Source organism: Cladophialophora carrionii, assembly GCF_000365165.1.
Source record: "Cladophialophora carrionii CBS 160.54 unplaced genomic scaffold supercont1.6, whole genome shotgun sequence".
In the NCBI taxonomy this organism is placed as follows: domain Eukaryota; kingdom Fungi; phylum Ascomycota; class Eurotiomycetes; order Chaetothyriales; family Herpotrichiellaceae; genus Cladophialophora; species Cladophialophora carrionii.
In genome coordinates, this window is record NW_008481831.1 from 1,850,935 (window position 1) to 1,878,372 (window position 27,438).

General features: G+C 55.3%; 12 protein-coding genes across 12 annotated transcripts; 9 read left to right on the forward strand and 3 right to left on the reverse strand.

Moving 5' to 3' along the window:
* Positions 1-370: 370 nt before the first annotated feature.
* G647_07629 (uncharacterized protein) lies at positions 371-742 on the forward strand (the record flags this gene model as incomplete). The annotated part of the gene is made up of 1 exon (XM_008731942.1): positions 371-742. The coding sequence occupies one exon, from the start codon at positions 371-373 to the stop codon at positions 740-742; it is 372 nt and encodes a 123-aa protein (XP_008730164.1).
* Positions 743-780: 38 nt separating this feature from the next.
* Positions 781-1,773, reverse strand: G647_07630 (deoxyhypusine hydroxylase; the record flags this gene model as incomplete). The annotated part of the gene is made up of 1 exon (XM_008731943.1): positions 781-1,773. One exon carries the CDS (start codon positions 1,771-1,773, stop codon positions 781-783), a length of 993 nt encoding a protein of 330 aa, XP_008730165.1.
* Positions 1,774-2,080: 307 nt separating this feature from the next.
* On the forward strand, positions 2,081-2,512 carry G647_07631 (mitosis protein dim1; the record flags this gene model as incomplete). Its single annotated transcript, XM_008731944.1, has 1 exon — positions 2,081-2,512. The coding sequence occupies one exon, from the start codon at positions 2,081-2,083 to the stop codon at positions 2,510-2,512; it is 432 nt and encodes a 143-aa protein (XP_008730166.1).
* A 1,168-nt stretch (positions 2,513-3,680) lies between these two features.
* Positions 3,681-4,739, forward strand: G647_07632 (uncharacterized protein; the record flags this gene model as incomplete). Its single annotated transcript, XM_008731945.1, has 1 exon — positions 3,681-4,739. The coding sequence occupies one exon, from the start codon at positions 3,681-3,683 to the stop codon at positions 4,737-4,739; it is 1,059 nt and encodes a 352-aa protein (XP_008730167.1).
* Positions 4,740-5,141: 402 nt separating this feature from the next.
* G647_07633 (uncharacterized protein) lies at positions 5,142-7,403 on the reverse strand (the record flags this gene model as incomplete). Its single annotated transcript, XM_008731946.1, has 1 exon — positions 5,142-7,403. One exon carries the CDS (start codon positions 7,401-7,403, stop codon positions 5,142-5,144), a length of 2,262 nt encoding a protein of 753 aa, XP_008730168.1.
* A 240-nt stretch (positions 7,404-7,643) lies between these two features.
* G647_07634 (uncharacterized protein) lies at positions 7,644-8,097 on the forward strand (the record flags this gene model as incomplete). The annotated part of the gene is made up of 4 exons (XM_008731947.1): positions 7,644-7,769; positions 7,832-7,924; positions 7,973-8,009; positions 8,057-8,097. The coding sequence occupies 4 exons, from the start codon at positions 7,644-7,646 to the stop codon at positions 8,095-8,097; spliced, it is 297 nt and encodes a 98-aa protein (XP_008730169.1).
* Positions 8,098-8,799: 702 nt separating this feature from the next.
* Positions 8,800-10,771, forward strand: G647_07635 (uncharacterized protein; the record flags this gene model as incomplete). Its single annotated transcript, XM_008731948.1, has 2 exons — positions 8,800-8,850; positions 8,897-10,771. 2 exons carry the CDS (start codon positions 8,800-8,802, stop codon positions 10,769-10,771), a joined length of 1,926 nt encoding a protein of 641 aa, XP_008730170.1.
* Positions 10,772-11,200: 429 nt separating this feature from the next.
* G647_07636 (uncharacterized protein) lies at positions 11,201-12,062 on the forward strand (the record flags this gene model as incomplete). The annotated part of the gene is made up of 2 exons (XM_008731949.1): positions 11,201-11,424; positions 11,510-12,062. The coding sequence occupies 2 exons, from the start codon at positions 11,201-11,203 to the stop codon at positions 12,060-12,062; spliced, it is 777 nt and encodes a 258-aa protein (XP_008730171.1).
* Positions 12,063-14,982: 2,920 nt separating this feature from the next.
* Positions 14,983-15,627, forward strand: G647_07637 (uncharacterized protein; the record flags this gene model as incomplete). The annotated part of the gene is made up of 2 exons (XM_008731950.1): positions 14,983-15,252; positions 15,307-15,627. 2 exons carry the CDS (start codon positions 14,983-14,985, stop codon positions 15,625-15,627), a joined length of 591 nt encoding a protein of 196 aa, XP_008730172.1.
* Positions 15,628-16,940: 1,313 nt separating this feature from the next.
* On the forward strand, positions 16,941-20,095 carry G647_07638 (uncharacterized protein; the record flags this gene model as incomplete). The annotated part of the gene is made up of 5 exons (XM_008731951.1): positions 16,941-17,028; positions 17,079-17,208; positions 17,272-17,448; positions 17,499-18,708; positions 18,812-20,095. The coding sequence occupies 5 exons, from the start codon at positions 16,941-16,943 to the stop codon at positions 20,093-20,095; spliced, it is 2,889 nt and encodes a 962-aa protein (XP_008730173.1).
* Positions 20,096-20,256: 161 nt separating this feature from the next.
* Positions 20,257-21,131, reverse strand: G647_07639 (uncharacterized protein; the record flags this gene model as incomplete). The annotated part of the gene is made up of 2 exons (XM_008731952.1): positions 20,257-20,977; positions 21,022-21,131. The coding sequence occupies 2 exons, from the start codon at positions 21,129-21,131 to the stop codon at positions 20,257-20,259; spliced, it is 831 nt and encodes a 276-aa protein (XP_008730174.1).
* A 2,051-nt stretch (positions 21,132-23,182) lies between these two features.
* On the forward strand, positions 23,183-27,019 carry G647_07640 (uncharacterized protein; the record flags this gene model as incomplete). Its single annotated transcript, XM_008731953.1, has 1 exon — positions 23,183-27,019. The coding sequence occupies one exon, from the start codon at positions 23,183-23,185 to the stop codon at positions 27,017-27,019; it is 3,837 nt and encodes a 1,278-aa protein (XP_008730175.1).
* Positions 27,020-27,438: the final 419 nt, after the last annotated feature.

Here is a 27,438-nt window from a genome sequence, read left to right on the forward strand (position 1 = left end):
ATCACGAAAAGAGATTCCGGGGCGCAAACGACGGTAGGTTGAGCTGGGCTGTTGCGGGTATCCAAGCCATCGACGGCATATTCTCCCCGACGTATCGCTCCAGAGGGCGTGTTGTTGATGGAGGCTTCTTTACACAATGCGGGCGCAACTGCTTGCGGAGTGGCAGAGACGCCAGGCTGCGCTGCGCTAGATTCTCCGGAGTTGGTGGTGATGCGCTCGGCTAAACTGCGGGAGAAGGTCTCGCGGCGATCGCCCTCATCCGTTTTCGGCTAGTCAGGCACGATCTGCGGCACGGCTATCTGGAGATTTCACTAAGCAATCAAGGCAAAATTTGAACTTCGAGCCTCTTCAACCACCAAAAGAAAACAACATGGTTGCCATAGGGAGCCTGCTTTTCTGCGATGCTTGCGGTTCGCTTTTGCCGCGGATAGTGCCGGGCGAGAACAAAGATGATATGGTCAAATGCGACGACTGTTTCCAATACACAAAAGACACTTCCTCCAAGGTCATCACCTCCAGGTCAAAGCCTAGCGCTTTCCCGTCGGCACTACGAGCCAAACACTCGGAAGTCCAGGCAATCAACGCCGAAGATCTACAGGTTGAAGCCGTCATCTCCAGGGAATGCCCAGAGTGTCACAGACCGGAAATGTTCTACCATACCAAGCAATTACGGAGTGCCGATGAAGGCACAACAGTCTTCTACAGATGCGAATGCGGTTTCAAGGATGTCCAGAACAATTAAACCATTGGAAACCGCCACCATTGCTGTGATTCCTTCCATCATGCAGTGATGGCTGTCGGGACGGTTGCGTACTCCATTTCTCCATTCTTTTCATACTCGGCCATATCGAGAGCAACAATTACGCTCTCGCGAACCACCTGCTCAGGATCATCCAGAAATTTCTTCAGCAAATCCTCCACGCCAGGCTCTTCACCTAGACTGCCAAGAGCTTCCGCAGCCTCGTGTCGAACCATACTCTCTTCCTTGGAGTTCTCCAGCACAGCCGACAATGAAGGTATCGAGGCGGGGTGAGAAAGCTGGCCGAAAACGAAAGCGACTTCATGTCGGAATAGTGCTGATGGGTCTCCGAAGCCAGAAGCGAGGGCATGAACGGCTGGTTCGGCTGTGGGAAGATCTGGTGGAGAAGCGAGATCTCGCAGTGCAAACATTGCTCGGTAGCGCTGGAAAAGAGGCAACGACGTGTCAAGGAGTGTCTGTTGTAGAGCCGGTATTGAGGGTGCCTCTGCGGATGAGGGCAGGGGAGGTGCAGGATCGATAGAGGCAAAGTCGCTAGATCTGAGGGCTTCGGTCTTCCGATCCTCAGAATGCGCCCATTCGATGCGATCCACGGCAATGTCGCATGTCTCTCGGATTACCAACGGTTCTTTCTCGTCGTCTTTCATCTGTTTCATGATTTGTAGGCTCGAAAGGTCTCCCAGCGCACCTAGTGCCTCAGCTGCTTCATGTCTGCACATTGCATCTTCTGATCTGTTCTCGAGAACCGCACGCAAGAACGGGACTGCTTCCAAGTTCTTCGTCTGGCCGAGACAGTATGCCAATTCATGTTTCAGCAAGGCAGATGGTGATGTAAAGGCTGCTGCAATCGCTTCTATGGCTGCGGTGGTTTGTGGGCCAGGAGTTTGGGAGGCAACATGTTTCAACGAGAAGAGGGCGCGGAATCGACGGGCGAGAGGGACGTTCTCGGAAGTCAGATCTTTTCGTAGGATGGATATGGGGTCTGCTGATCTATCTTCGGTGCCAGGGGATGCCATCTTGTATCGTGCCGCCGGTACCAGCATAATGAGATGTCATGCCAGAGAGAGAAAGCCGCGTGCCTACAGCGCTCGAAGCCGGGGCTCAAACTTTTTTTGCGGGGTTCGCGTTGTTATCGATAAGGCTAGCGTCCCGCCAAGGTCCGGCCTTGCAAGCGCATGTCACTGCCTGGAACTCATTCTTGAATCTTCCAAACGCTCCTTCGCCTGCTCCTCTCCCTCTCATCACTCCTCTCCTCACACCACGACCTTGAGAGAACGCGAACAATACAGCTAATCAATCGTCGATCGTAACACTGCTCCCACCATGGGTTCCGTTGTCATTCCTCACCTGGTCACTGCCTGGCACGTCGACCAGGCTATCCTGTCCGAGGACGAACGACTTGTGGTCATCCGCTTTGGTCGCGACTGGGATCCCGACTGCATGCGTCAGGACGAGGTGCTCTACAAAGTCGCCGAACGCGTCAAGAACTTTGCCGTCATCTACGTCTGTGACCTCGATCAGGTTCCCGATTTCAAGCAGATGTACGAACTCTACGACCCTGTCACCCTGATGTTCTTCTTCCGCAACAAGCACATGATGTGCGATTTTGGCACGGGCAACAACAACAAGCTCAACTGGGTCCTGGAAGACAAGCAAGAGCTCATTGACATTATCGAAACAATCTACAAAGGCGCCAAGAAGGGCAGGGGCTTAGTGGTCTCGCCCAAAGACTACTCGACCAGATATCGGTACTAAGTAAGGTCAAGAACCATCGCGCGTTGGAAACATCTGGGGCCGGGGCTGTCCGTGTACTTGGCGTCGGAAACAGCATCAAACCACGCAGGACCGTGCTGCGACAGCTTATTGCAACAGGGCAACCTCAAGCGCATGATCTGCAAGATCAAGAGACGACCATGGCTGCGATGGAGTCATCTGTATCCGAATTCACCAAGAATACAACATCAGGGCGAGAACAGCAGGGTGCAAAGCACAGTGGTGTCGGCAAGGATTGCTTGGTGGAGTTTGTGGTTGGTCTCACTTTACGATCGGTCATTTAATGATATTTTGCTGACACAAACTGCATCTCCAAGTCTCTCATGGTGCTCATCGTCCATCCGCCCGGCACGCATTTCTCCGTAAGCCGGCGGTCGAGAGTGACGTGACTTTTCCCGTCGAGGCTCCAGCGAAGGCTGAGGTGGTCCAGATGTGAGTTATGTCCTGCCCGCCATACCGTAGATGCTGTTCGTAATATGTGACCACGCCCTCACACCCCGAGGCTCCCACCGGCACAGTAAACGAGCAACCACAGGAAGAAATCTGGCCCCCCATCCAAGCAATGATACCACCTTCTCATCTCGACCAGCGTCTCTCTGATCTTCGCACGCCACGTGACGATGCGTGCCGCGCCAATGGATTCCGGCTCCGAAATTGAAGGCCGACTAATTCATCAGGCGGTGGGGTTCACGAGACAAAATGCGACGCGCCCAATTCCAATTGCAGGCAGAGTTTCGTTCCATTTCACCGCGAACTGATCAACCGCATCTGGCCACCTTTACCGCTTCTTTCGACTGCGACTTGATACTCCACTGGTTCATGCATGGCTTGAGACCATTTCCTCTGGGTTGCATGTCTCCTCGTAGGTGCTTCTCTTCTCTTTCGCTCATGTGCGAGTATACATACTCCCCGCTATGAACTTTTCCGCCTGGCTGTCGGTCTCGCGCCGCGCATGCGACCACTTGGTGTAATATCCGCGCCCTACCGTTGAAAACTCTCTGCCTCTCGACGGCGAGTTCACGACCCTACCGACATATTCCTAGCGATTGTTCCCACCTCTCCTGCTGTGCGCGAGGGCACGTTTGACCGTCCTGCCTCGCGCGGTCCCGCCTCTATCTCCTCCTTCATCACCCACCATCTCTCCGTAGCCATGGCCTTCACAACAATCCTCACCTTTACCCTCGTCCCCGTCCTCGTCTTCGTGTTATGGCACCTCACCTCGACAACTCTCCCACCCGTGCCCGCCCACCTGCGCAACAAGCGCATCATCCTGCTGATCGCCCACCCGGACGACGAGTCGATGTTCTTCTCCCCGACCCTCCAAGCGCTCACGCACCCCTCGCTGCAGAACCACTTGAAGATCTTGTGCATGAGCACCGGCGACAGCGAAGGACTAGGCGCAACTCGCCGTGTCGAGCTCGAGAAAGCAGCCGTAACACTAGGCGTGCGCCGGAAAGAAGACGTATTCGTGCTCGACGACGAGCGGTTCAAAGATGGCATGACCCAAGACTGGAAGGCCGACGACATTTCACGTGTGCTAGCCAGCGCCTTTGCGCCGCATGTCATCGGCCCGTCCACCGCTTCCACGGCGCCCCCGAGCAAACAATCCCTGGACTCCTGCTCGGACAAAGAAAAAGAGAAGGAGAAAGACAAGGACAAGAAGAAACCCACCAAATCGTCACCACCATCCTCGAAACACACAAAATCCTCCTCCCGCACCCTGCCCTCCACGTCTCCGCCGGCGCCCAAAGAGCCCGACGGGCCCCGAGCCACCATCGACGTGCTCATCACCTTCGACCCGCACGGCATCTCGTCCCACCCGAACCACAAGGCGCTCTACCACGGCGCCGTGCTGTTCGTGCAGAAAATCATGCGCGGCTACAGTGGCTACGCGTGCCCCGTGTCGTTGTACGTGCTGCCCTCGGTCAACATCCTGCGGAAATACTCGTTCATCCTGGACGCGGTGCCCACGCTCCTCAGCGGCATCTACGCGTCCACGTTCGGCAAGGTGCTCGGGGGCGGGAAAGCGCGGGGCGGCAAGGACGAGAGGGTCGTCTTTGTCAACGACATCGTGCGGTATTGGAAGGCCCGGGAGGCCATGGTCAGCGGGCATCAGAGCCAGATGGTGTGGTTCCGGTGGGGCTGGATCGGCCTGGGACGGTATATGGTTGTCAATGATTTGAGGAGGGAGAGGGTCATCGCGACGTGAGAACGAGGTGGCCACTCGTTTTAGGTGCGTGCATGCGATATGTATGCGTATGGGCGTGGGGTGCCGGCCCGCGCAAGGGAGTCACTACTGGGTACTCCCGTACAGTATTTCTCTCAACTGGGTTGGGGTGGGTGGCCGATCGTGCTTTTATGAATTACTATTATGATATCCCTAGCTAGGCTTGAAGTTGCACATTGCACATTGCACGTCGCATTACGCACGTGCACTTTTACTTCTCTGGGAGAGTTTACACACACACAAACACACAGACATAAACACATAGGGCAATGCTTCCTTTGCACCGCTATGTACAGAAACGGCAATCACGTTGATATTACAATGGGGCGGATTCCTCCCAAGTCATGAGCCCTCGTTCGCTACGATTCGAATGGCCGTCGCCCTTTACGCGTCCTTGCCGTGAACCTCGTCTTCGGCCTTCGAGTCATCCTCATCCCTCTCCCACCAGTCCTGGTACGGCTTGGAGGCCGGCTTGTGATCAAACATGCCGCCCCAGGGACTCCAGTTCTCGGCAAGGTGATCAGGTCCCGGCATCTCCACGACACTGGTGGCGACTTGTTGGTCGGTCAACCTCTCCTGCCTCAGCGCCGACTCATACTGCATCACCCAGTCACTCAGACGGCCCGAGGTATCGTTGTCCATTTCGGCTTGGAATGTTGCATGGTACGGTCCCCTGTGGTGAATAAAGTCGGTCGCCTGCCGGAGTCGGACGGGCGAGTACGTGTCGAGCAGCAAGCGCATCGAGCCTGTTCTTGTGGTTTGCATACTGTTGGCCGACTGGATCGCTGCGTGGCGAAAGTCTCTCCCCCATAGCCGGACGTGGCCCGTTGGCGTGTAGTAGCTCAGGATGTTTGGGAGCCAATCCCGCCATTCGGTGATCAAGTCCGGAATGCCTCGATATGGCCAGTCGGTCCCCTCGTCCGTCGATGTCCAGCTCTTCTTCTTGAAGGTGTTGCGAACGCCAATTGAGATGAGTTGGATGTGACAGTCCACATGCAGGGACGTCAGGATGTAGCGGCGTTTAAGGTCGAGGAACTCAGCCGAGGGTAGGCCATCGGAGAAGATGAGTTTGTAGGCTCCATCTTTGATCCACCTGCGCAGTAGGTCATATAACTCCGAGAGGCGAGCCCTCTCTTCTTCAAGCAGTGCCATACATTCGCGAAGGTCGTACACTGCTGGGAAAAGTCGTTTGGCCACGGCACGGGCTTTGAAGCGGAAGATAAGATCCACGATCTTGGGTTTGACGTTGTATGGTTCATTGTGGAAGACGTGGTAGACTGATTCGACCGCTCTCCTTGCGATACGGCCTTCGCCAAAACCTCTATCAACCCGGGACTTTCTGTTCTGGATGGACAAGACGTACGTCCACTCGAGCAAAAGCGTCCAGGTGTATCCGGGGATGGCCAAGTTGTAATTGCGCGAGATGTAATCGAGGAGCATACCACCAAGGGCAACTTCATTGTTCGTGCAGAAGACATGCACTACGGTAGTAAGCAACCGGGCAGAAGGTCGGAGCGGCGAGCCTTCTTCGTAGAATGTCGGACTCTCCAACTCCTCCTCGTCGAATTTGTCCAGAGCCTCAACATCGATATTCCACACCGATTTTAGGACGCTCTTGACACTGCCTAGATCGCCTTCACGACCCATGGCGACCATGAGGTTGCAGAACGTTGCCTCGTTGCCATTGAGACCCTGGTTGACAAGCTCGTTGAAAATGCTCAATATTTCAAGCCGGATCGATTCCTGGTTTTTTGGATTGAGAGGCGAGGCGACTCCGTGCCCGCGGAATCCGAGGGGTCTGGTTTCGCCAGAGCGACGCAACATGTTGTGCGTGACTATCCGTAGCCTGTATCTTTCGTGCCTGCTGTAAGCGTCATTCCACGTGAGCGCCTCCATGAAGTAGTTGTAGCAGTCCAAATCTGGCACGATCTCTTCTCCAGGCATGAATTCGCGGAAGACATTTCTGGCAAAAGACCCAATACCTGCTGCAGCTGTACATCGAAGCAGATGGCGATAGATATCGAGGCCAAGCGCGTGGCCATGTTCTTGTCGTTGAGTGACTAACGAGTCGAGGATGTTGACGAAAGAAGCCACGCGCTCTTCCAGTGACTTGACTACGCGATGCTTCGGTTGTGTCTCCAAGCTTGGCTTCATGTAGCGAAACATGTCTCGGTACGGCACGACAAAGTGCTCTGGGTCCAGAGCGCATATGGCACGTGCGAACGCCTTATCATCTGCAGTTTTGATAAACTCATACCCAATCTGGGGAGTCACCAGGCCCAAGAGTATCCGATCAGGATTGTTCTCCTCCAGCAGCTTCTGCATCGTCACAAATGTCTTCGCTTCATACAGGGGATCAGACGCTGACTCCCCATTCGCCTCCCCCTTGACCGAGCCGAATCCATCGCGTTCACCTAGGGAGGGAGATTGCTTGAAAGGTTCCCAAAGCGTAGAGGGCGCGGTGGTGGAGGAGAGGCGCTTGACATGTTGTAGATTGTGTGCACTCGGGAGGCATAACTTCGAGGTCCAATGCGCGGATGAAGGAGAGAGTCGGCGGAGGATGTGGAAGGTTAGATGCGGGATGCGACTGGGCGAGGGTGGTGAGACGCCATTGATCAACCTCGCCAGAGGCAGCGAGCCATGCATAAATACACCATGCAACGACAGGTCAACTAACCCGGAGCTGAAAGGAATGGCAGCTAAGGCATTGAAAGCGCAGTTGAAAAGTCCCGAGTCGAAGGAAGCAGCGCGAACATGAATTTCACATATAAATTTCAAATGACGCCAAGTGTTCAACTGAGCGAAGACTGAGGCATTGATGAGCGTTTCTCCTCCACCGTGCCAGCGAAACTGACACCCGACAAGATTACAACACCAATCCTCAGCATGGCCGATTCAACGGACGATGGAGCTAATGCAGTTTCAGAGCCGCTCGACCTCGTGCGTCTGTCCCTCGACGAGATTGTCTTTGTCCGGCTTCGAGGTGACCGCGAGTTGAAGGGGAGACTACATGTAAGGATACATCTGCACCATCGTTCGAGCGAGGTTCAAAGTGTGGACTGACTTCTAAGCAGGCATACGACAGCCATTGCAATCTCGTGCTCGGCGAAGTCGAGGAAACAATTTATACCTTTGAGGAGGAAGAGGACGGCGAGGAGACAGTCAAGGTCTGTTCGCGGCCTCCTTTGATCGGACCGCTACTGACGACGAGCTAGACGACCAAGAAGCAATCAGACATGCTCTTTGTTCGAGGTAGGCCATTATCGCAATGCTTCGCAGCTGTTGCTGATCGGAAGCAGGAGATTCCGTCGTGCTCATCTCCCCTCAGCCCGCATCGTGAGAACCGGCGTTCATTCGCTTTGACGAATCTCGAACTACAGCCAAACCGAAAGACTATGGGGCCTCTCCAAAGTGCCATCTTGAGCACCAGCCTGACGTCGCGCACCATCATGGAGACCAGATTATGGCTCAGAGGATCATGGGCAAGCCTCGTCGGTCGGATTTGAGTCACACTTGGCGTGGTCATGCAGTTACTCCATACAGGTATCGGGTTGGGCTGGTTCGATCAGTCATATGCCCTGATTCCTGAGGGACGCATGGCTCGACGAGCTGATACACGTCATGTACCCAGTATGTACAGGGGCTATGCTGAAGACGCCCAGCCGCCACAGGCAGCAGATGAAGAGGCCGTGTCCGTATCGGCGTGGGGATGACTCAGTCGCTGCGGCGCGTCTTGTGAGGCGTCTTCCCCGCTATCAATGACTCCAACACTTGACCACGATCTCCTCCGCCGGTGTATTTAGATTCCCCAGCGACTCTATATTTCTCTTCCGTAACATCACATCGAACCTTCGTCTCGCCTGCAGTCATCCCACATCCTAGGTCATGACGCTTCTTCTGCACTAGAAACCCGCGGAGTCGCCCAACATTTACACGTCAACCATGATCCCTCGAATACCTCACTGAGCGCGGGGGCGAATCATCCTTGTTCTTACGTGCTATTCGTTTCAATCCGTTGTCTCAGTCTCTGCAGGAAGTGAATATGGGGACTCGCATCAAGCAGACCCTGCAGGATCGCCGGAAGGGAGAGCTTGTTCGTAGTCTTGCATTTGCAGTTACACCTTCTGATCCAGTTGCAGGCTCTCTCCGACTTTGCCGACTATGTCGAGAAACAACAAGCCAAAAGCCGCACACAGCACGCCGAGTCCGCGACCGAAGACCACGCCGAACTCGACATCCTCGACTCGCTGAATCTCTCCGATAGTCCCAGCCAGGTGAGACTGAAGGACTGGCTACTTGACACCTCGGACAGCGCCCATAAGACACTGCAGCAGTTGTCGGAGCTGTTACAGTCCAGGATAGATGAAGGGCATGGTGAGGCGCTATTTGATCTCGGGCTCGAGGACAATGGCGACTCCATGGGCTTCACCAAAGAGCAGTGGGATCTTGCCCTGGGTCGAGTTAGGAATGCCGCAGAGATGAGCAGGGCCGCGGTCATGGTGCTCTTGACGTACAATGTGGGTGGCGACAATGAAGCCAAGTCGCAGACGAAAGACAAGTCTTGCCATGGCAAGCTGCTTATCCGGCAGGCACCAACGGCCGCCGAAGAGGTCATCGAGACACGGATAGCGGTAGTCGGCAATGTTGATGCTGGCAAGTCTACCATGTTGGGTGTCCTCGTCAAAGGAAACCTTGACGACGGCCGAGGCAAGGCTCGAGTCAATCTGTTTCGACACAAACACGAGATCGAATCCGGCCGGACCTCGTCTGTAGGCATGGAGATCATGGGGTTCGATACTCATGGCCAGGTCGTCACGTCTAGTGTCCCTGGCCGCAAGTTGACTTGGGGAGAAATTGGCACCCGGTCGGCCAAGGTCATCACCTTTACTGATCTGGCGGGTCACGAGAAGTATCTCCGGACCACAGTCTTTGGTCTGCTCTCTTCAGCGCCAAATTATTGTCTACTCATGGTTGCCGCCAACAATGGACTTATCGGCATGTCCAAGGAACACCTCGGCATAGCGTTGGCCTTGAATGTCCCTGTCATGGTCGTGATCACCAAGATCGATATCTGTCCGCCACAGATCCTAGAGCAGACTATCACGCAGATCACGAGAATCCTCAAATCTCCAGGCGCACGAAAGATTCCAATCTTCATCAAGACACACGAGGAGACAGTCATGACCGCAACACAATTCGTGTCGCAACGGATCTGCCCGGTGTTCCAGGTCTCGAATGTCACTGGAGAATGCCTGGACCTTGTGCGGACGTTCCTTAATATCCTCCCGCATCACGGCCACTACGATGACCAGGCCCCTTTCGAGTTCCACATCAACGACACATTCTCTGTTCCCTTCGTGGGCACCGTCGTCTCGGGCGTGGTGAAGTCTGGTGCGATTCATGCTGGTGACACCGTCCTGGTTGGTCCCGACTCCCTCGGCCAGTTCCAAAACACCAAAATTCGTTCGATCGAGCGAAAGAGGATACAAGTACCGGCATGCAGCGCTGGCCAATCTGCGTCACTAGCGCTGAGAAACCTACGGCGCAAAGACGTGCGCAAGGGAATGGTGGTGCTCCCGAAACTGGAAGGCCCGCCACCCAAGGTCTACCGCGAATTTGTGGCCGAGGTACTCATCTTGTCTCATGCAACCACCATCCGCCCGAAGTACCAAGCCATGTTACACGTCGGACCTGTTAGCCAGACTTGCGCTATTATCGATATCGATCGCGAGTATATTCGGACCGGCGACAGGGCTACAGTGGCGTTCCGCTTCGTGCAGCGGCCGGAGTTTCTTTGTGTCGGCGAAAGGATTCTTTTCCGCGAGGGGCGCACAAAGGGCTTGGGGATTGTCAAGTCTCTGGGATATGAGGAAGGGTCGTTAAGCAAGCAGGTTCAGACCGGCGAGACCGGGTCTGGAGAGGAGGAGAGCGGCAAGCCTGCCGAGGACAAGACGCCGATGACAGCGAAGGTCTCCTCACCGACATCTGCAATGACAAACGGAAAGGCGAAGTAGGCGTTCAGGCATTCAGTATTAGGAGATGGAGGACAGGAAGAGGGTTCCTCATCATCATGGCTAATGTACTCTCTGCAAATGACCTCTATATACTAATCTCTCTTTGTGGAAACGATGTTCGACGTAGTGCTTATCACTTGTTGCGTTCTTGGTCCGACTTTGGATAATACCGAGCAAGTACGAGTACGAGTGCCTCGTCAGCAGAGAATTCAGGTAATGGTCGATGAGAGTGACGAGTGATGGGCATGCATAGCCTTCATCAACCAGTCCGCCAATCACAAACCCCGTCAGGGTTCTCTTCGCCGGCCACCCCTGCAACTGCTGTACCAGTGAGGCAGTACGGAGTACGTGTGAGTACGTGCAAACTAGTGCGCAGTCGCGCTTCGAGCTCCATTCCCAGCTTCAGTATGTAGATGTCCTCCACCCACAATGCCGCCCACGGCTCGACAGCGTAGAAAAGAACGTAACCCGTCCGCAGAAGGCCGTACCGCCAGTCCGCGCCTCAGAGCTCGAGCGAAGGTACCGACACCACCGGCCGACGCAGCCATGGACGTTTCGTCCCTCGTCGCCGCCTGGCGCAGGCAACCCATGTGGATGCTCCTCGCCGTCACGAGCGGCGCCTGCGCGGCGTTCAACGGTGTTTTTGCAAAACTGTAGGTCTGCCAGACGAAACATGAAGCACTTCCTCCATCGATCAATACCTAGTAGCTAACGAACCTCTTTCACGGAAACCCACAGAACCACAACCTCGCTGACCTCGTCGCTGTCCGCCTCGGTGGCCACCTTGCTAGGCCTCTCGCCTGCCAACACCACCGTCGACGTCCTCGTCCGCGGCGCCTTCTTCGGCCTCAACCTCCTGTTCAACGCGCTGATGTGGGCCCTCTTCACGGCGGCGCTCACCCGCGCCGAATCCACCACGCGCGTCAGCATCATCAATGTGTCTGCGAATTTCATGATTACCGCACTCTTAGGGTGGATGGTGTTCGGGGAGCAGTTGCGCGGGATGTGGTGGGCTGGCGCGGCCATGTTGGCGGCCGGGAATGTGGTTATTGGGCGGAGGGAGGAGGGGAAGAAATCCGCTGTGGGTGAGGGTATGGAGCCGACGGCAGCGGGCCATGGGGAGGCGGAGGGCTTGATGCGTGGCGAGGAAGACAATGGACGGGATGTGGATGTGGATTTGGTGGAGTTGGATGATGGTGTTGGACGTGGCCGTGAAGATGGGCTTGAGCCGCAACACGGGGACGAGCAGAGGAGACTGAGAGCTGGTCAAGAAGTGGATGCACCGATTTGAGGAGGCTGCACAGAGAGAGTATCCTTAATTCATGAAAGGCCGATACGGTACGATGCTATGCGGTGCGATGCGATGTCAGTGACCTACACTGTCCAGCAGTCCCATTTCGTCGTCTGGGATGGTGGTCGTGCAGGACAATAGGCATTGCGGGCGGCGCGCATGCCTATACCTTGGATTGCGAGCATCGCACGAACACGCCACGAGCCGCAAGACCCGGCCGTGTCTACACAGTGCACAGTGAAGCATGCGATGTCTACGCCATCATCCAATCGGGATTCACACTTCGCTCTGGGAGAGTCAGAGGCTGCGTCAGGCCACATACCCGTGGACTTTTCGGTGACAGCCGAAAACTCACAAGGTCACGGGCGCCGCCGTGGAACGCAAGCGTCGTGCTCTTTTTAGCCACACCAGAAGCAACCGGACATGGAAGTCGCATGGCTTTATGCTAGCGACAACTTTGGATGGTCTTCGAAATGCTCGACCGCCGCCAGGGCATACCCTGGAGTCACGATCTACCGCACCTGGGTCGGGTCGAAGCGATGAACAGCCGAGTTTGCGATCCGAAATGTTCAAGCTGTGCGTTACTGAGAGCTCGGTTGCGGGTACCAGGGAAAACGAAGGAGTCAAGCACACTCGATATACCGCAGAATGTCTCTCCACCAAGTCCACCTGGGTCCATGCCAGATGCAAGGTTGGTCAGCCCAGCAACGGCAGGCCATTTCTGGTGGTCTGCCTCTGCCACCAGCGGGTAATCTTGTCGGTTGCTACGAAGAGCACTGAAGAGGTCCGAAATGGCGAAAATGGCTTGCATGATTCCAACATCTTACCCAGGACGTCTCTACCGTATAACCTCTTCAGGCAAGCCAAGGTGCGCCGAGAACAATCCGATCGTAGCCGCACACATTGGGTGCCAAGCTGCACACTCGTGTCAAGACGGGCAGCATGCCATTTGACAGATCCGGGATGAATAGGCTAAGTACTATGTAGTCCGCCTCCATGCGGTATCCGTTCTCCATGATAGGTTCAAGGTGGCTTGGACAGATACCCGGTAGTCGTCGAGAGAGTGATCTGGGGTAACGGCCGTGGCCGAGACGAGAGTTTCTCGGATCCACGCGAGGGAAGGAATAGCTGCAAAGGGAAAATCTTTGATCCGAGCTTGTCCGTGGTGTTTCGAAGCGCCCTCTCGTAGCGAGCGCCGAAAGCAAAATGCAGTCAGTGGCGCGAGCTCCAGCCTCGAATTGGACTCCTACTTCCCACCTTTCAGGGGTCGATTGGACTCTCCTGGGACCTGGCCGTCATAGCGCCGTGGGGTTTTGGTTTGCTCAGCTTCGGAACCTGCAGTGGAACGTGGTTTTCAGGGCATTGATCTGCCTCGGAAGCTTTCCTAGTAGACTATTCCTAAATGCAAGGCGCAGACCCGAGTACTGGACTAGGTCCTGGATCGTTCAACTGTTCCTGGGGCATACCGTGTATGGAGGAGAGCAAAAAGCGCTACGACGGCATTCCCGAACCGTTTGGGGCACGCCAGTAATGAGAGATTGTAGTGCTCTCGTGACCAAGCAAGCCTGCACCCCTTGACGCTGAGGCCTCAGTACCCTACCCAGTATGAGCTACAAGAATCGCTGGCTCAGAGACAGGAGGAAATGAAGCGGGCAATGCCAGGTGGGGTAGACCCTTCGAGAGCTGAGACACCAATGGTATCGCACGGCTGAAGCTATTCGTACCAGGTCGAGGGGTCATCCTCATTTAGAAAGCCGAGCAAGCTTCAAACCGGCCATCTCCACATAGATGCCGCCTAAAGCCTTCCCTTGTCCGAATGTCAGGAGACGCCGGGCACGGTCGACAGCATAAGGCTGGTCACGGCTGGTACGAGCTACGGCTGCAAAAGCAAAGATCCCATTGATCAGCAGGTCGAGATGCAGACGACTCTCTCGCCTTACCTGATTTACCCGGTCAACAAACGTCAAGTTCAAGCGGATTGGGTCGCACTGGGCGTGGACAGCAGCGATTCGTTGGCGGGATAGACGAGAGGGAAGGGTGTGAAGACACGCTCATGGTGTGGAGGAGGGCGCAGGCGTGCAGCTTGCAGCATCGAGGCAGTTCTGGGGCGGTGGAACGACGGCCACGACGGGCAGCAAGGAGGCAGGCACGGCATGATTGGCCCACAAAGCGCTCGTTGCTTGTCCCTGAAGAGATTAGCGGACAATCGGGCTGGGCCTGTGCCAGAGACTGGGATGGGCCCAAACAAGGCCCGTGTACTGGAAAATACCGTGGTAGGCGCTATCACCGGACGCTTTCAGCCTGCAGGCCGTTCTCAGAATTGCGGTGATAGCGCTAGGTGTGGAGTTCGCCACTGGCAAATTGCGTGGTTGACCACGGAAGCCTGCATCCTAGTCGGAACGCACTGGCCGACCGGCGGCGAATCAGAGCACCATCACGGCGCCGAGAAGTGGGCCGCGTGCCAGGATCCAAGTAAAGACTCGCCCATCTGGCTCGCTCTGCCTTCTTGCCCTCTCGCCTTTTTTGCCATCCGCCCACCGCCAGTCCGCGAGCTACATACCTACATCACCATCCCACCGCTGCTTTCATCCCATCTCACATACACTGCGCTACTAGTACCATCTGTTGCCTGCCACCTTCCATCAGCCCTTCTATTTCCCACCCATATCAAACCAGTGCTCCTCATTGACCTCCATTTACATTCTTCCCAAACAAGACTTTTCAGCTTAGACCAATTGCGCTGATCCACGAGGCTCTTTGTTGATCGGCTGACGTCTCCTACCCATCGTTGTTTCGCCACGGTCTGATTAGCTGGCATCCGCAAATATACCACAACATCCTTCCGCAGCACCGCAATATTCCTGCCTAGACCGTCCAGCTTCCGGCCCTTTTCTCCTCCAAATAGGATCCGAGCTGCACCATGTCGACCTTTTTCTATCAGCAACACCACGCCCAGAACCCGCAACCCATGCCTCAGTCTCATAGCCACCATGGCCGCTCTCGAAGGGCACCCCGATTATCGGCGGCACAGAACTCTCATCGCCAGTACCGGGCTGCCAAACCTGTGAAAGAGATAGTTATTGCCGAGCCGCCCAGCGTCCTCGCCTATCGGGCAAGGTTCGAGGCCGGCCGTTCATTCGACCTCGACGATGACCTCGAGTTCTGTCCAAATCTCTTGACATTTGATGAGGTTTGTGGCGAGCCTCTCTCCACGACTTCATCTCTTGCTGACTCCCTCGGAAAGCGTCAGTCTGTCACGTCAGGGTCGTCAGACCGCTCATCTCTCTCAAGTGGCTCGCCCGACTCATCTCCTCTTCAATCTCAAATACAACCTCAAATCACGCCGTCTTTGTCCATCTCCTCCTCCGCCGCAACGTCTCTTTACATGTCCCCACCAGCGTACACGAGCAGCAACAGCCTCAAAATCCACCAACCGTCGGCTATTCGCTCTCGCAACAACGCCATCCCTATTGTCAATCCGTCCACTGGCAACCGCATCGCAAGCCCACCGTCATCAATCTCGCCAGGTATGATGCAACAAACAACTGCCGCTCGCCGGTGGTAAGAGAGCCTCCACCTACGAGTGCTCTGTCCTCCGTGCCTGTCGTCGTTGTGTCGCTGTATTCGTGCTGGCTGATGTTGTGATGTGTCGCTTGCCTTGCCTTGCCCGTGGTCGAGATCTCCTCCAACTCAAATCATCTCTCTCATCTGTACATATGTATCTCACGACCACGGAAAACTGTTTCTATTGAGCGAAAGGCATAGCGATTCTGACGAAGCTGACATCATGATATCAGTCATTTGTGTGGAAGAATAGGGTCAAAGGAGTATGGCGGCACCCGGTGATCCAAAAAGACAATCTGTTTTAGCATGGAGTTTTGAGCATTCCCGGGGCAAGAGATTATGATAGACGACGACGATCATCATCACATAGGCGGGTTTTATCTGATATGCGGTTTGGGAGTTGTTGCACAGTCATCTACTGGGTTGGGAATGACGGACGAGAAATACAAAGATACCAGATGGGTCGACGTGGGGTTCGTTTGTTGGTTATGTTGAGTTCCTGAAGAACGGAACAGAGTGCACACATCTCACGGGTTGACGGCTGGCTTAAAATGATGTCGGACTTCTACGGGCCATTTATTTTGTCCAGCAACACGGCGGGTAGCTTACCGCCGCTATGAGATGTACTTCTAGCTGATAGAAAGCTGAACAAGACGCTTTATATCACCCTCTTGTCACCTTCCACCTAGTTGTGTCGACAATGCCATCAATCGCCTGCCGTGGTTTTTTTGTAAGGCAGTCTATTTATCGGTGCTGCCGAACTCGCCGACTCAATGCCTCGTCTGCGGTATCTGCACTGAACCAGGACGAGCACAGCAGGGCCTCCTGTGTCGGCGATTCAGCTCTGCAAGGTACCGGACGTATGTTGACTCATCGCTCCCGTGGTCGCCAAACCTGGTGGCGGTGCTGAGCGTCTTGACCAATCATCCCTGCATGTCCAGCCAGCGATGTCGCGGCCACGCACGGCAGCGGGGGGTTCGTGGCTGTGCCCAGCATGTGTATCATAGTGGCACCAGCTTCGCCTCGCGATTTGGGTCAATCGATAGAGCGACCAACGGGTGCAAAGAGGGGCCGCGGGATGGCATCTCTGTGGTATTTACCTAGGAACAAGTAGAGTATGCACAGTGATATCAGGGCACGAGGTTAGTGAAGTGAGGTGGCCTGAACTTGATGCAGAGAGCGGCACCGAAAGTTCATCTTGGCAGTGTTCACCCCAACTTGAACCCAAAGTGAGCGAACTCGGCTGTCGCTGTCACATAATATACCGACTGTCTTGACCTCCCTCCCTTGAAACAATCCCACAGGCAACTCAACATGGGGCTGCTTTCGCGGAACGTGGTGCTAGTCCTCCTCCTAGGTCTGGTGCTCTTCACGCTCGAGGCACACGCTTTCGGTGCCGGCAGTGAGTAAGCCCGAAATGGAGTGTTTCCGCGACATTGACCCATCGTGTAGACATTGCCTCGATATCCGCGGTAGAGGGCAAGAACTGGCGCCATGGTGATATTGAAGACGTCTTGAAGACTGTGTCATGTATCCGTCACCACAAATGGAATTCCCTGATGATCAAGAGGGTCTACTTCGGGTATGTTTGTCCCGTCTTCGTTCAAGCCAAAAAGACCACAGCTAACGGGCTGGACGTACCCAGGAACTGGCTACGGGACTACAGCCAGGCCATGGATACTGGCGCCCTGAAGAAGGCCCAACCCGAGACCATTCGAATTCTTGTCTGGCTACTGTCATTCCTCGGATTTGGCTATGCCACGGCAGAGTTCGAGGTCACGGCGGAGCGCCTCGGTGTCTACCGGCCAGAGGAGCACATTGAGTAGGGATTTTGATCTCAAGTACGATAGCCCTTGCTGACAGGAATTTCAGCAATCCCAGAGACTACAACGACAACGAAGACGCCCGGAAGTTTGACGTCCGTCTCCGTGGTCCAGTGCGTGACATTGAGCTGCAAGTCGACATGGAGACCGGGATGAAAAATTACATCGCCAACGGAAAGGGTGACTGGGCCACCAGCGCCGCCTTTGTCAAGTACAGCTTTGAGCGCAGCATCCACCATGGCCGCCTGTACACGAACGGCCATGGGTTCTTCAAAGGAAAAGACGAGGATCTTGCGGAGGCCTTGCGTTGTCTGGGTCAAGGTCTGCATACACTCGAAGATTTTGGTGCACATACCAACTACGTCGAGCTCTCCCTTCGGGAGTTGGGGTACCACAACGTATTCCCTCACGTCGGAACGGCCACCGCAATCAACCTCCGTGGGAAGCACGTTTTCCCTCTCGTGACGGGCACATTTGGAATGGTAGACTTCTATCATTCTGTGCTGGGAGAAGCTACCGACCACTTTACGCAGAGCGAAGTCAACGAGATGGACAATGCTCTCGGTACAGCTCAGCAGGCAGCGCAGTCATCAAACCCTCTGATGTCCCTGGTCAAGTTGTTGTCTAAAGTGCCGGGGACCAAGGGTCTTTGTGACGAAGCGGAACAGCTGCAAGCGAGTTCGCAGGCGCAAGCTCGTGCCAACGAGCAGCAGGGTTATGGATCACAGGGAGGCTTTCGCGGCGTGGATGACTACGGAGGGTCATCGCGAGGCATTGACGATTGGGATAGCACTCGAGCCTCGCATGCAGGGTTCGCTGGGCAACAACAAGGTTATGATGCATCCAACAGTTGGAACCAAGGACACCAGCAACCAGGTTGGGGGCAAAACCCACCGCAATACCAGCAGCAGTGGCATGATCAAGGCGCACCTCACGCCTTCAATAATCCACCTCCACATCAAGCTCAATGGCACGATCCAAACATGGGCCATAACTACAACTCGCAGGACCAATACTCTGGTTCCCAACAAAATTGGCAGCAGCAGCAGCAGCACCAGCCACTGGTCGATCAATGGTCGCAGCAACCACAACATCCTCATGCTCCTGCTTCACAGCCTCAGCACGGGCAGGTGGGACAGCCCTCGCAATCACAAGTTACTGCACCTGCAGGTCTTCCGGGTATGCCAAACTTCGATCCAGCCAAGACTGTTGCCCAGATATATCCCATCCTTGTTTTCCGCGACAAGGTCGTCCGGACCGTAAGTTTTCTACTCCCATCCAAATTCATATCCAGTGTTTTAAAGTTACGCACCTGCCTTGTGTGCTTCCGCGAGAATGATACTAACCTTTGGATGCCTACAGATTAGCAGCATAATTGAAAAGATCCCTGGTCTTGAGGCTCTTGTCGACCGTATCACCGAGACGCTGACGGTCTTCGTCCTGTCGCTTTTGGCGCCGTTCGTGCGACCCGTGATCAACGCCATCTCGAAGACACTGCAGTCGGGAAGTTCGGAAGTTCTGGATTCGTCCGCAAAGCACCAGTTCGAGGTTTGGACCAATGCCCACTCCAGTGATCCGACACACTCGATGCTGAGCAAGGATCACTTTAGCAATATACTCAACGAGCCCGCTGGTAATGTGGCTGCTGAAATCCTGAAATTCATCGCTCCCCGGGTGCTATATGCTTGGGAGCACCCCGATGTGCCTGTGCAACAGGTGATGCATGACGTTGAAAGTATCTTCCATCATCCGGCCATCAGGAATGAGGGCAATGAATGCCATCGCAACATGTTTAATGCGGTGAAAGCCTGGGTCAATGGACTGCCGGATCGTGGTCGTGGCCTCGAAGCGGTTTTGAACTCTGATGCTGTCCGGGCAGGCAAAAATCACAAAGCAGGCGTCAATGAGCATATGCACAAGCCTCCCGCCGGCTCGAGTCAAACCCACAACACCGGTGGAAGCTTTGGAGGTTTGGGAAACTTCATTCCTGGTCAACAACATGGCTCCGGCGGCCATCAGGGCAGCAGCGGAGGACTTGGGGGATTGGCAAACTTCATCCCTGGACAACACACCGGTGGAGGCCACGGTGGAGGCCATGGTAACAACCCATTGGGTATGGTTGGAGATCTTGTGGGCAACTTCACGGGGCAGCACAAACCCGCCCAACAACACCATGGCGGTGGCGGCGGCAGCGGTGGCGGCCTCAACAACATGCTAGGCATGGCCGAGAAGCTACCTATACCTGGAGTACATGGCGTGGCCAGCCAGTTGAACAAGTACTCCAAATTCATGGGCGGCTTTCCAGGCGGGGGCGCCCGCGGGCTGGACGAAAATGACACCGGTCCAGGTGGTCTCGACGTGCCAGTCGGGGGATCCAGCGAGCTTCACGAGGCTGCGGCGCATGCCGACCGCTACGGCTCAGACATGAGGTCACCCAGTCCGATGCCCATGCAGGCCCCAGCGGGGTATGAACAGTACGGCCGGCAGGAACCGGGAGGTTACGGCTATGGTCAGGGTCAGGAAGGACAGCCATATCAATATCAGACGACGTACCAGGAACCATACTCCAGCCAGGGTCAGTATGGAGCCGGTGGCGGTGGCGGTGGCGGAGAAAGCGCAGGCTACTATGGAGGAGGAGGGCGTTGACTCGTCGTCGCGAAAGTGAACAGGGGAGTACTCGTAGCAAATAGAAATATCATTGCTCCAGAAGTGTTAGATAAAACGCCTTGAAACCCCTGGAGATGGGAACAATCATTAACAGTCCCCATTCCTCTCCTTTCCCCAGAAGTTTTCGTCCCAAAAGCAGCTCACAACTTCGACTTCCCAAACACGCCGCCCCGGCCCTGACCGCCCGCGAACCTCGCCGCCCCAGCCATGCCCTCGCGCTCCACGACGCCGACGCCCTCATCGTACTCCCTCCGCATGGCATCCTCGAACCCGGACGCGTCAAACGCAGCATAGTAGCACGACGCGCGATCCGCGAGCATGCACCCGTTGGGGAACTCGACAAGCTGCTCGGCGATGCGCGTCGCCTCCTCGAGCGCCTTGCCCCGAGCCACCACGCGGTTCGCCAACCCCATGGCGTGGGCCTCGGCGGCCGACACCCCCCTCCCCGTGAGGATCATGTCCAGCGCCCTTCCGAGCCCGACGATCGCCTGCAGCCGCACGGTGCCGCCGTCGATCAGCGGCACGCCCCACCGCCGACAGTACACGCCGAAGACGGCGTCCTCTTCCACCACGCGCATGTCGGCCACGAGACTGAGTTCGAGGCCGCCCGCGACGGCGTGGCCCGCCACCGCGGCGATGACGGGCTTGGTCACGCGCAGGCGTGACGGGCCCATGGGGCCAATGTTGCGCCCTTGCACGGGTTCGAGGTGGTTGGCGTGGGAGGCATTGTTGTCGTCGTTGTCGTTGTCGTTGTCCTTGGGAGCGCGGGGTTGCTGCGCCGCGGCGGCGGGGCGGCGGCGGTGAGGTCGATGAGGTCGGCGCCCGCGCAGAATGTGCCGCCCGCGCCTGTGAGGATGGCGACTTTTTGAGTCGAGTCCGCTTCGAAGGCCAGGAAGGCGGCGTACAGTGCGCGCGCGGTGGCTGGGTTGACGGCGTTGCGGCGGTGGGGGCGTGTGATGGTGATGGTGGTGATGCCTCTGGGGGTGGTGGTTACGTTGATTAAATGGGGGTCCATGGCAGGAAGTAGTCAGAAATCGATGCAGATAGAGATAATTATGGAGCACGGAGTACTGAGACAGGGCAATTCGACAAGTCGGGTTGCTGTGCGGGTTGGCCAGCTCCGGTTCGGGCCCTGCCTTTGGTTCCGGCTTCGATGAGATGGCCTCAATGATCTATCTACCTCAACTACCAGGGTGCTTCCTCACTTGAGGTAGAGGGAACGTAGATAGTGCTCCGACACAGTACACTGTACTCTTACTAGGCGCGCGACATGGGATGACATTTCTACACAGTATATCGAACCTCGGCTTGGATCCACCGAGGTTCACCATCGTGACCATCGCAAGACTACGATCCAGGATCCAACTCACTCACTCAATCACTCACTCTCGTACTGAGTGGTACGGTCAGTCATTGAGGGAGACGGAGAAATCGGTCAGGTCAAGATTCATTCGATCTACTCAGTACTGTAGTCAGCGATGGATGGAGAGCCTATTGCAACGCCACGCCAATCATCAATCAGACTATTCAAGTACTCGTACCAGAGTTGTCAGTTGTCCCTGCCGGCCTCGTCTGCAGTAATGCCCCTCAGAACGCTTCGAATCGTGAAGATACATTTCTCATCCAGTGTCCGAGACCATCTCTGGGGCACGTCATCTCCAGGTCCAGTATTGCAGCTTGAATAGCCTGTCGAGGCATAGGAGGCGGGCATGACCGGGTCGATGTAGTCGTTGATCAGAGCCTGGCTCGGTTCTTGAAAGCCCCTGTTCAGAGGGCTAATTACTTCGCTCCGACCCCTGGGGAGTGTTTTACTCCGTACAGATCACGCCGAGATGAGCGTCGCCATGGGTCTTGTGCGGAGATGTCGCGATTGTCTTTGCGACTACCTTGTACGGAGTCAAGGCTCCGATCCACCTTCAAGTTTGGCGAAGTTAACCGATACCTTGGCTTGGGAAAGCGAGCCGACCAGCCTGAGGGACAGCTGTTCAGCACAATCAGTCTGGCTGGTAGTTAAGCGCAAGGGCAGGAATCGCAAACCACGCCAACCTGGCCAATTCTCAGTCCATCAATACGGGTACCATAGTGATATTCCAACGGCAGATCTACTCAAGCGAAGAGTACGGATGTGTGGTTGATGCGGCCATTTCAACGTCTCTCAGCCTCGTAGTGCAATACACGAGCTCCAACACTCAAGCTTTGCTCGTGTCATTATTTTTCCGGCCACAAAAGTAACTCGTACTCCCATTCTTAATTTATTCATACATCCGTGCCTCTGGCGCGTCCCTTCCTGCATTCGAGATTCGACAGGGTTGACATGGTGTTTCAGGCTTTCTTCATCGCATGGCCACGACGACTGCGCGGTAACGATCGGTCAACAATACCTGCTGCGCCACGAGTCCTGGCGTGTAGTGCAACAGGTTCCAAGGCACGAAACAGAATGGCCGTCAGATGGGACGGTGAAATTGCCATGGGCATCGCGGGCGAGCGCGAGCGCCAAACGCCCCGCCTAAACTGCGTGTGGTCTAGGCGTGGCGCCCACCGAGCGCCAGGTGCTTGATCTGGGGCTCGGCGCCCGAAGCTATTGGCTGTCAAGGCTTCCCGTGCGTCAAACAGCCCGCCGACGACGTCACTGGCGCGTGTGGTTAACCGACACGAGATCTCACACAATTGTTTCCCGATCACTAACTGATCCATGTTCCATGCTGGCCATGCCATGACCCGAACCACGTCCTCCACGCCCTTTATCCAACTTTCATCTTGCTTGCTTTGTGCTGATCTTTCTCCATTGTACATTCCTTACAACTACCTCCCTTGACCTTCTGCCCTCGCTTTGTGCGTTCAGTTATTTCCAGCCCTGAAAGGAGGATTGCCCTTGGGAGCCACTCGAAGCAGTCTATTCTCCAGTCACATCGTGATTGTGTCACTGACGCTGGTGACGCTCCTCAACATCACACACTGGCCCCCCTTTTGCAGCTCGTTACAAAAAGATTAGCGATGCTTTTGCGGATCCTCAATAACGAACCCTAACCTAATCATACCCTCCCTCAGAGGCACTGACACAACACAATGTCGAGCGTGGTTAATGACACATTCAACCTCGGCGGCAATCAGACCGCAGCAGGACAGAAAAATGGGCAAAGTGCCGGCCAATTCGCTGCCTCCCTCGTCACCGCCATAACGGTCTTTGCCATCCAAGTCGTCATTTTCCTGCTCATCAAGGACCGGTTCGCACGAATATACCAGCCCAGAACCTACCTTGTACCAGAAAGAGAACGCACAAAACCTTCACCACCAGGATGGTGGAAATGGATCAAGCCCGTGGTCAGCACGTCCAACTCCGACTTCGTCCAGAAGTGCGGTCTGGATGCCTACTTCTTCCTGAGATATCTCCGCACCTTGCTCAAGATATTCGTTCCAGCTGCCTTGGTTATCTTGCCAATCCTGATTCCCCTCAACATGGTCGACGGTCGTGGAGCCCGATTTGCACTGGGCAGAAACGAAAATGCCAGTAATGTGACTGGCCTCGATCAGCTCGCATGGGGCAATGTCGCCCCCGACCACACAGGACGATATTGGGCCCACTGGCTTCTGGCGCTTTTCCTGATCGTCTGGATCTGCTATGTCTCGTTTGACGAGCTACGGAACTACATTCGCATGCGGCAGGCGTATCTGACATCGCCTCAGCACCGCCTGCGTGCTTCCGCGACGACCGTCCTGGTCAGCTCCATCCCTCAGAAGTGGTGCAATGTGGAAGCCCTTGACGGCCTCTACGACGTGTTCCCGGGTGGTCTCAGAAATATCTGGATCAACAGAAATTTTGACGAGCTGAGCGACAAGATCAGACGACGCGATAAGCTCGCTGCAAAGCTCGAGACGGCTGAGACTGACCTCATCAAGAAATGCTTCAAGAAGAACGAGGAAAACATCGCCAAAGCCGAGAAGGAGGCCGGCAAGAAATTGACAAAGGACGAGAAGAAGCTACGTGCCACCATTAGGGATGAGGCAGGTGATCGCGCTGCTCATGGCCACGGGACTACCACAGGGAATCCTCACCAGGTCCAGCATAATCTGCGCCAGGTCGTCAACGGTCGAAATGACGCCGCGTCTTCGTCCTCGGATTCAGAAGACGAGCAAGAGGTTCAGGAGCCTCAACGAGATAGGTTCAACATCCCTATCATCGGTGGCGGCATCTCTGCGGTTACGCACGGCCTGGACAAGGTTGGCAAGGGGATCCTGGGTGGTATCCGCGGTGTTAACAAGGAAGTCAATAATACTATCGACACCACCAACGGATTCGTCGTGCCCGACGCTCAGCACAAGGAATTGGGTCGGAGTTCTCGCGAAGAGCCCGAGGTGCCAGTGGAGGACTCGAGCCCAATTTCACCAAAGAAGAACGAGAAGGTATTCGGTGAGAAGCGTACCACGGGACACGCCAAAGACGCGAGCGCGAAGAACCAGAACTCGCCCTCGAACCTTGGTCGATCGTTCGAGAAGTCACCCCGGTCAAGACCCCAGAGCCCCATCTCCCAAGGTAGTACAATGGGAGGAGAAAAAGTTCGATCCGAGAAACAGTTGACCAAATTCGAAAAGTTCAAGAAAGCTATTGGTTTGGGCCCGGACGAGAAGGAGCCTGTCGATTATCCCAACGCCTTCGAATGGAACTTCGAACATGACCCGGATGACGCTGTCTGGCGACGCTACTTGACCGATAAGGACCGTGAAACAATGAGGCTTCCAATCTTCGGCTGGCAGTGGATGCCCTCTCTCCCTTTGCTCGGCCAGAAAGTCGACACAATCCGATACTGCCGCAAAGAGGTTGCCAGACTCAACGTGGAGATTGAAGATGATCAGGCCCATCCTGAGCGGTTTCCTCTCATGAACTCTGCATTTGTTCAATTCAATCACCAGGTCGCTGCACACATGGCCTGTCAAGCTGTCAGTCACCACCTTCCCAAGCAGATGGCTCCCCGGCTGGTCGAAATCGATCCCAACGACGTCATATGGGACAATATGTCGATCCCATGGTGGCAGGCATACATTCGGACTGGCGCTGTTATTGTCATTGTCGTCGGGATGATCATTCTATGGGCCATCCCCGTCGCTTTTACATCGGCTCTCTCGCAACTGGAAACTGCCGCCAAAACATGGAGCTGGCTTCATTGGGTCCTCAGAATCCCTGCTTGGATTCGAAGTGTCTTACAGGGTGTCTTGCCTGCGGCCTTGCTCGGTCTTCTCCTGTTCCTCTTGCCTCTGATTCTCCGGTTCCTGGTTCGCTTGCAAGGGACGCCATCCAACATGCTCGTGGAGATATCAGTTCAACGCTATTACTTTTGCTTCTTGTTCGTCCAGTTGTTCTTGGTCGTATCTATTGCGTCGGCCTTGACACAATTCTTTGCTCTTTTCACGAGCGTGGACGGCTTCACAAACATTCCGAGTTTACTGGGCAACAACATCCCAAAAGCCAGCAACTACTTCTTCTCTTACATGTTGCTGCAAGCTCTGTCTGTGAGCGCAGGAGCCCTCCTGCAAGTTGGATCACTCATCGGCTGGTTCGTCCTCGCACCACTCTTCGACAGTACTGCACGGGCGAAATTCACCAGACAAACTCAGCTGTCAAACATTCAGTGGGGCACGTTCTTCCCAGTGTATACCAATCTGGCATGCATTGGCTTGATCTATTCCGTCATATCGCCGCTGATATTGATCTTCAACATCGTTACCTTCACCTTGTTCTGGTTTGTTTATCGATTCAACACCCTGTACGTCACCCGCTTTACTCGTGACACGGGGGGTCTCCTGTATCCCAACGCCATCAACTTCACATTTGTGGGTGTTTATGTGATGGAGATAGCCTTGATAGGCATGTTCTTCCTCGTTCGAGATGAGCACGGGAACGTGGCTTGCTCAGGCCAAGCCATCGGGATGATTGTGATTTTGATCCTCACCGCTGGATACCAGATGTTGTTGAACAATGCATTCAGCCCGCTGTTCAGATATCTGCCCATCACCCTCGAAGACGACGCCGTGCGGAGAGATGAAGAGTTTGCTCGGGCAATGCGCGAGAAGCATGGCCTGATTGAGGACGAGAACGAAGTTGAGGATCTTGAGGATCAGCTGGAGCGTAACGAGCGACAGTCCCTAGACGAAGATCGCCAGCAGCACGATATTGAGCTCCGAGAGATCGAGCAAGATAAGCAAGACAGACTCCGGAGACAACGGTCGAAAAAATTGCCTGAACTCGAGCCGTACGAGTTCCAGAACCCGGAGATTGCAATGAACCTGGACCAGGATAGCAAGGGCGTCCGCATGATGAAAGCCGCCGCTCACAAGACGGCCGGCACAACCAAAGGGTTGGTGCCCCGCGGAATCTCGCAAAAAGGGCAGCGCCAATCCTGGGCAGATCGAAGCAACGCCAGAAACCGGCGAGCGTCGAATTTCGGCGAATGGGAAAGTCCATCACAGAGTCGAAGCCGGGCACACTCGGAAGCTCGGGGCGGCCAGAAGAACTTATTACAGCAGCCCAAGGAGGTTCTCGACAAGCTCAACAACTTCAATCCGTTGACCGGTAATGAGAAGGACGTGGAGGCCCAACGCGCTGCTCGAAGCGAACTGGCCGACGCACTGTTCGGTGGCGTCAACGACGAATTAGAAGACCTGAGCCCGGAGGAGCGTGACAAACTGGTGCAGAGGGCCTTCCAGCACAGTGCGCTCCGAGCACGGCGACCTGTCATCTGGATCCCCCGCGATGAACTCGGCGTTAGTGACGATGAGGTGCACCGCATCGGCCGTTTCAGCAGCCATCTCTGGGTCAGCAATGTTCGACAAGGGCTCGACTCCAAGGGTCGGTGCGTGTACAGTGGTGCGCCACCCGACTTCAGCGAGGTCGACGTGATCCAGCTATAAAGGATGTGCGATGACTCGAAAGATGGAGGCCGTGTTTAGATTAGTATTCCGTTAGCGCGGCGTTATGGGGACGTTACAGTATGTAGTAGCATGAAGCCTCGAAAGTGCTGAATTACCGAAAGCCTTCGGCCACGATTTGATGTTATATACGGTGTATACTCTCCGAAGATACCGGGCGATGCCTTGTAATGATAGTGACCATGACAAACGATTGAGACGCCCCAGACGCCCAGACGCATCCTGAGTGTAGCTGTGGTGATCGAAGAGGTGAAGTGCTACAGTACCTAGGCAGGTAGTCTATGCGGGTAGGCACGCGAGATAGTGTACGGAGGACTGTTTCCACAGTTTCTCAAAACTCGCAACACGAGGTACGTTAGATGGGAACAGGCTTTCTTAGTCTCCCGGTAGCTTTCCGTACG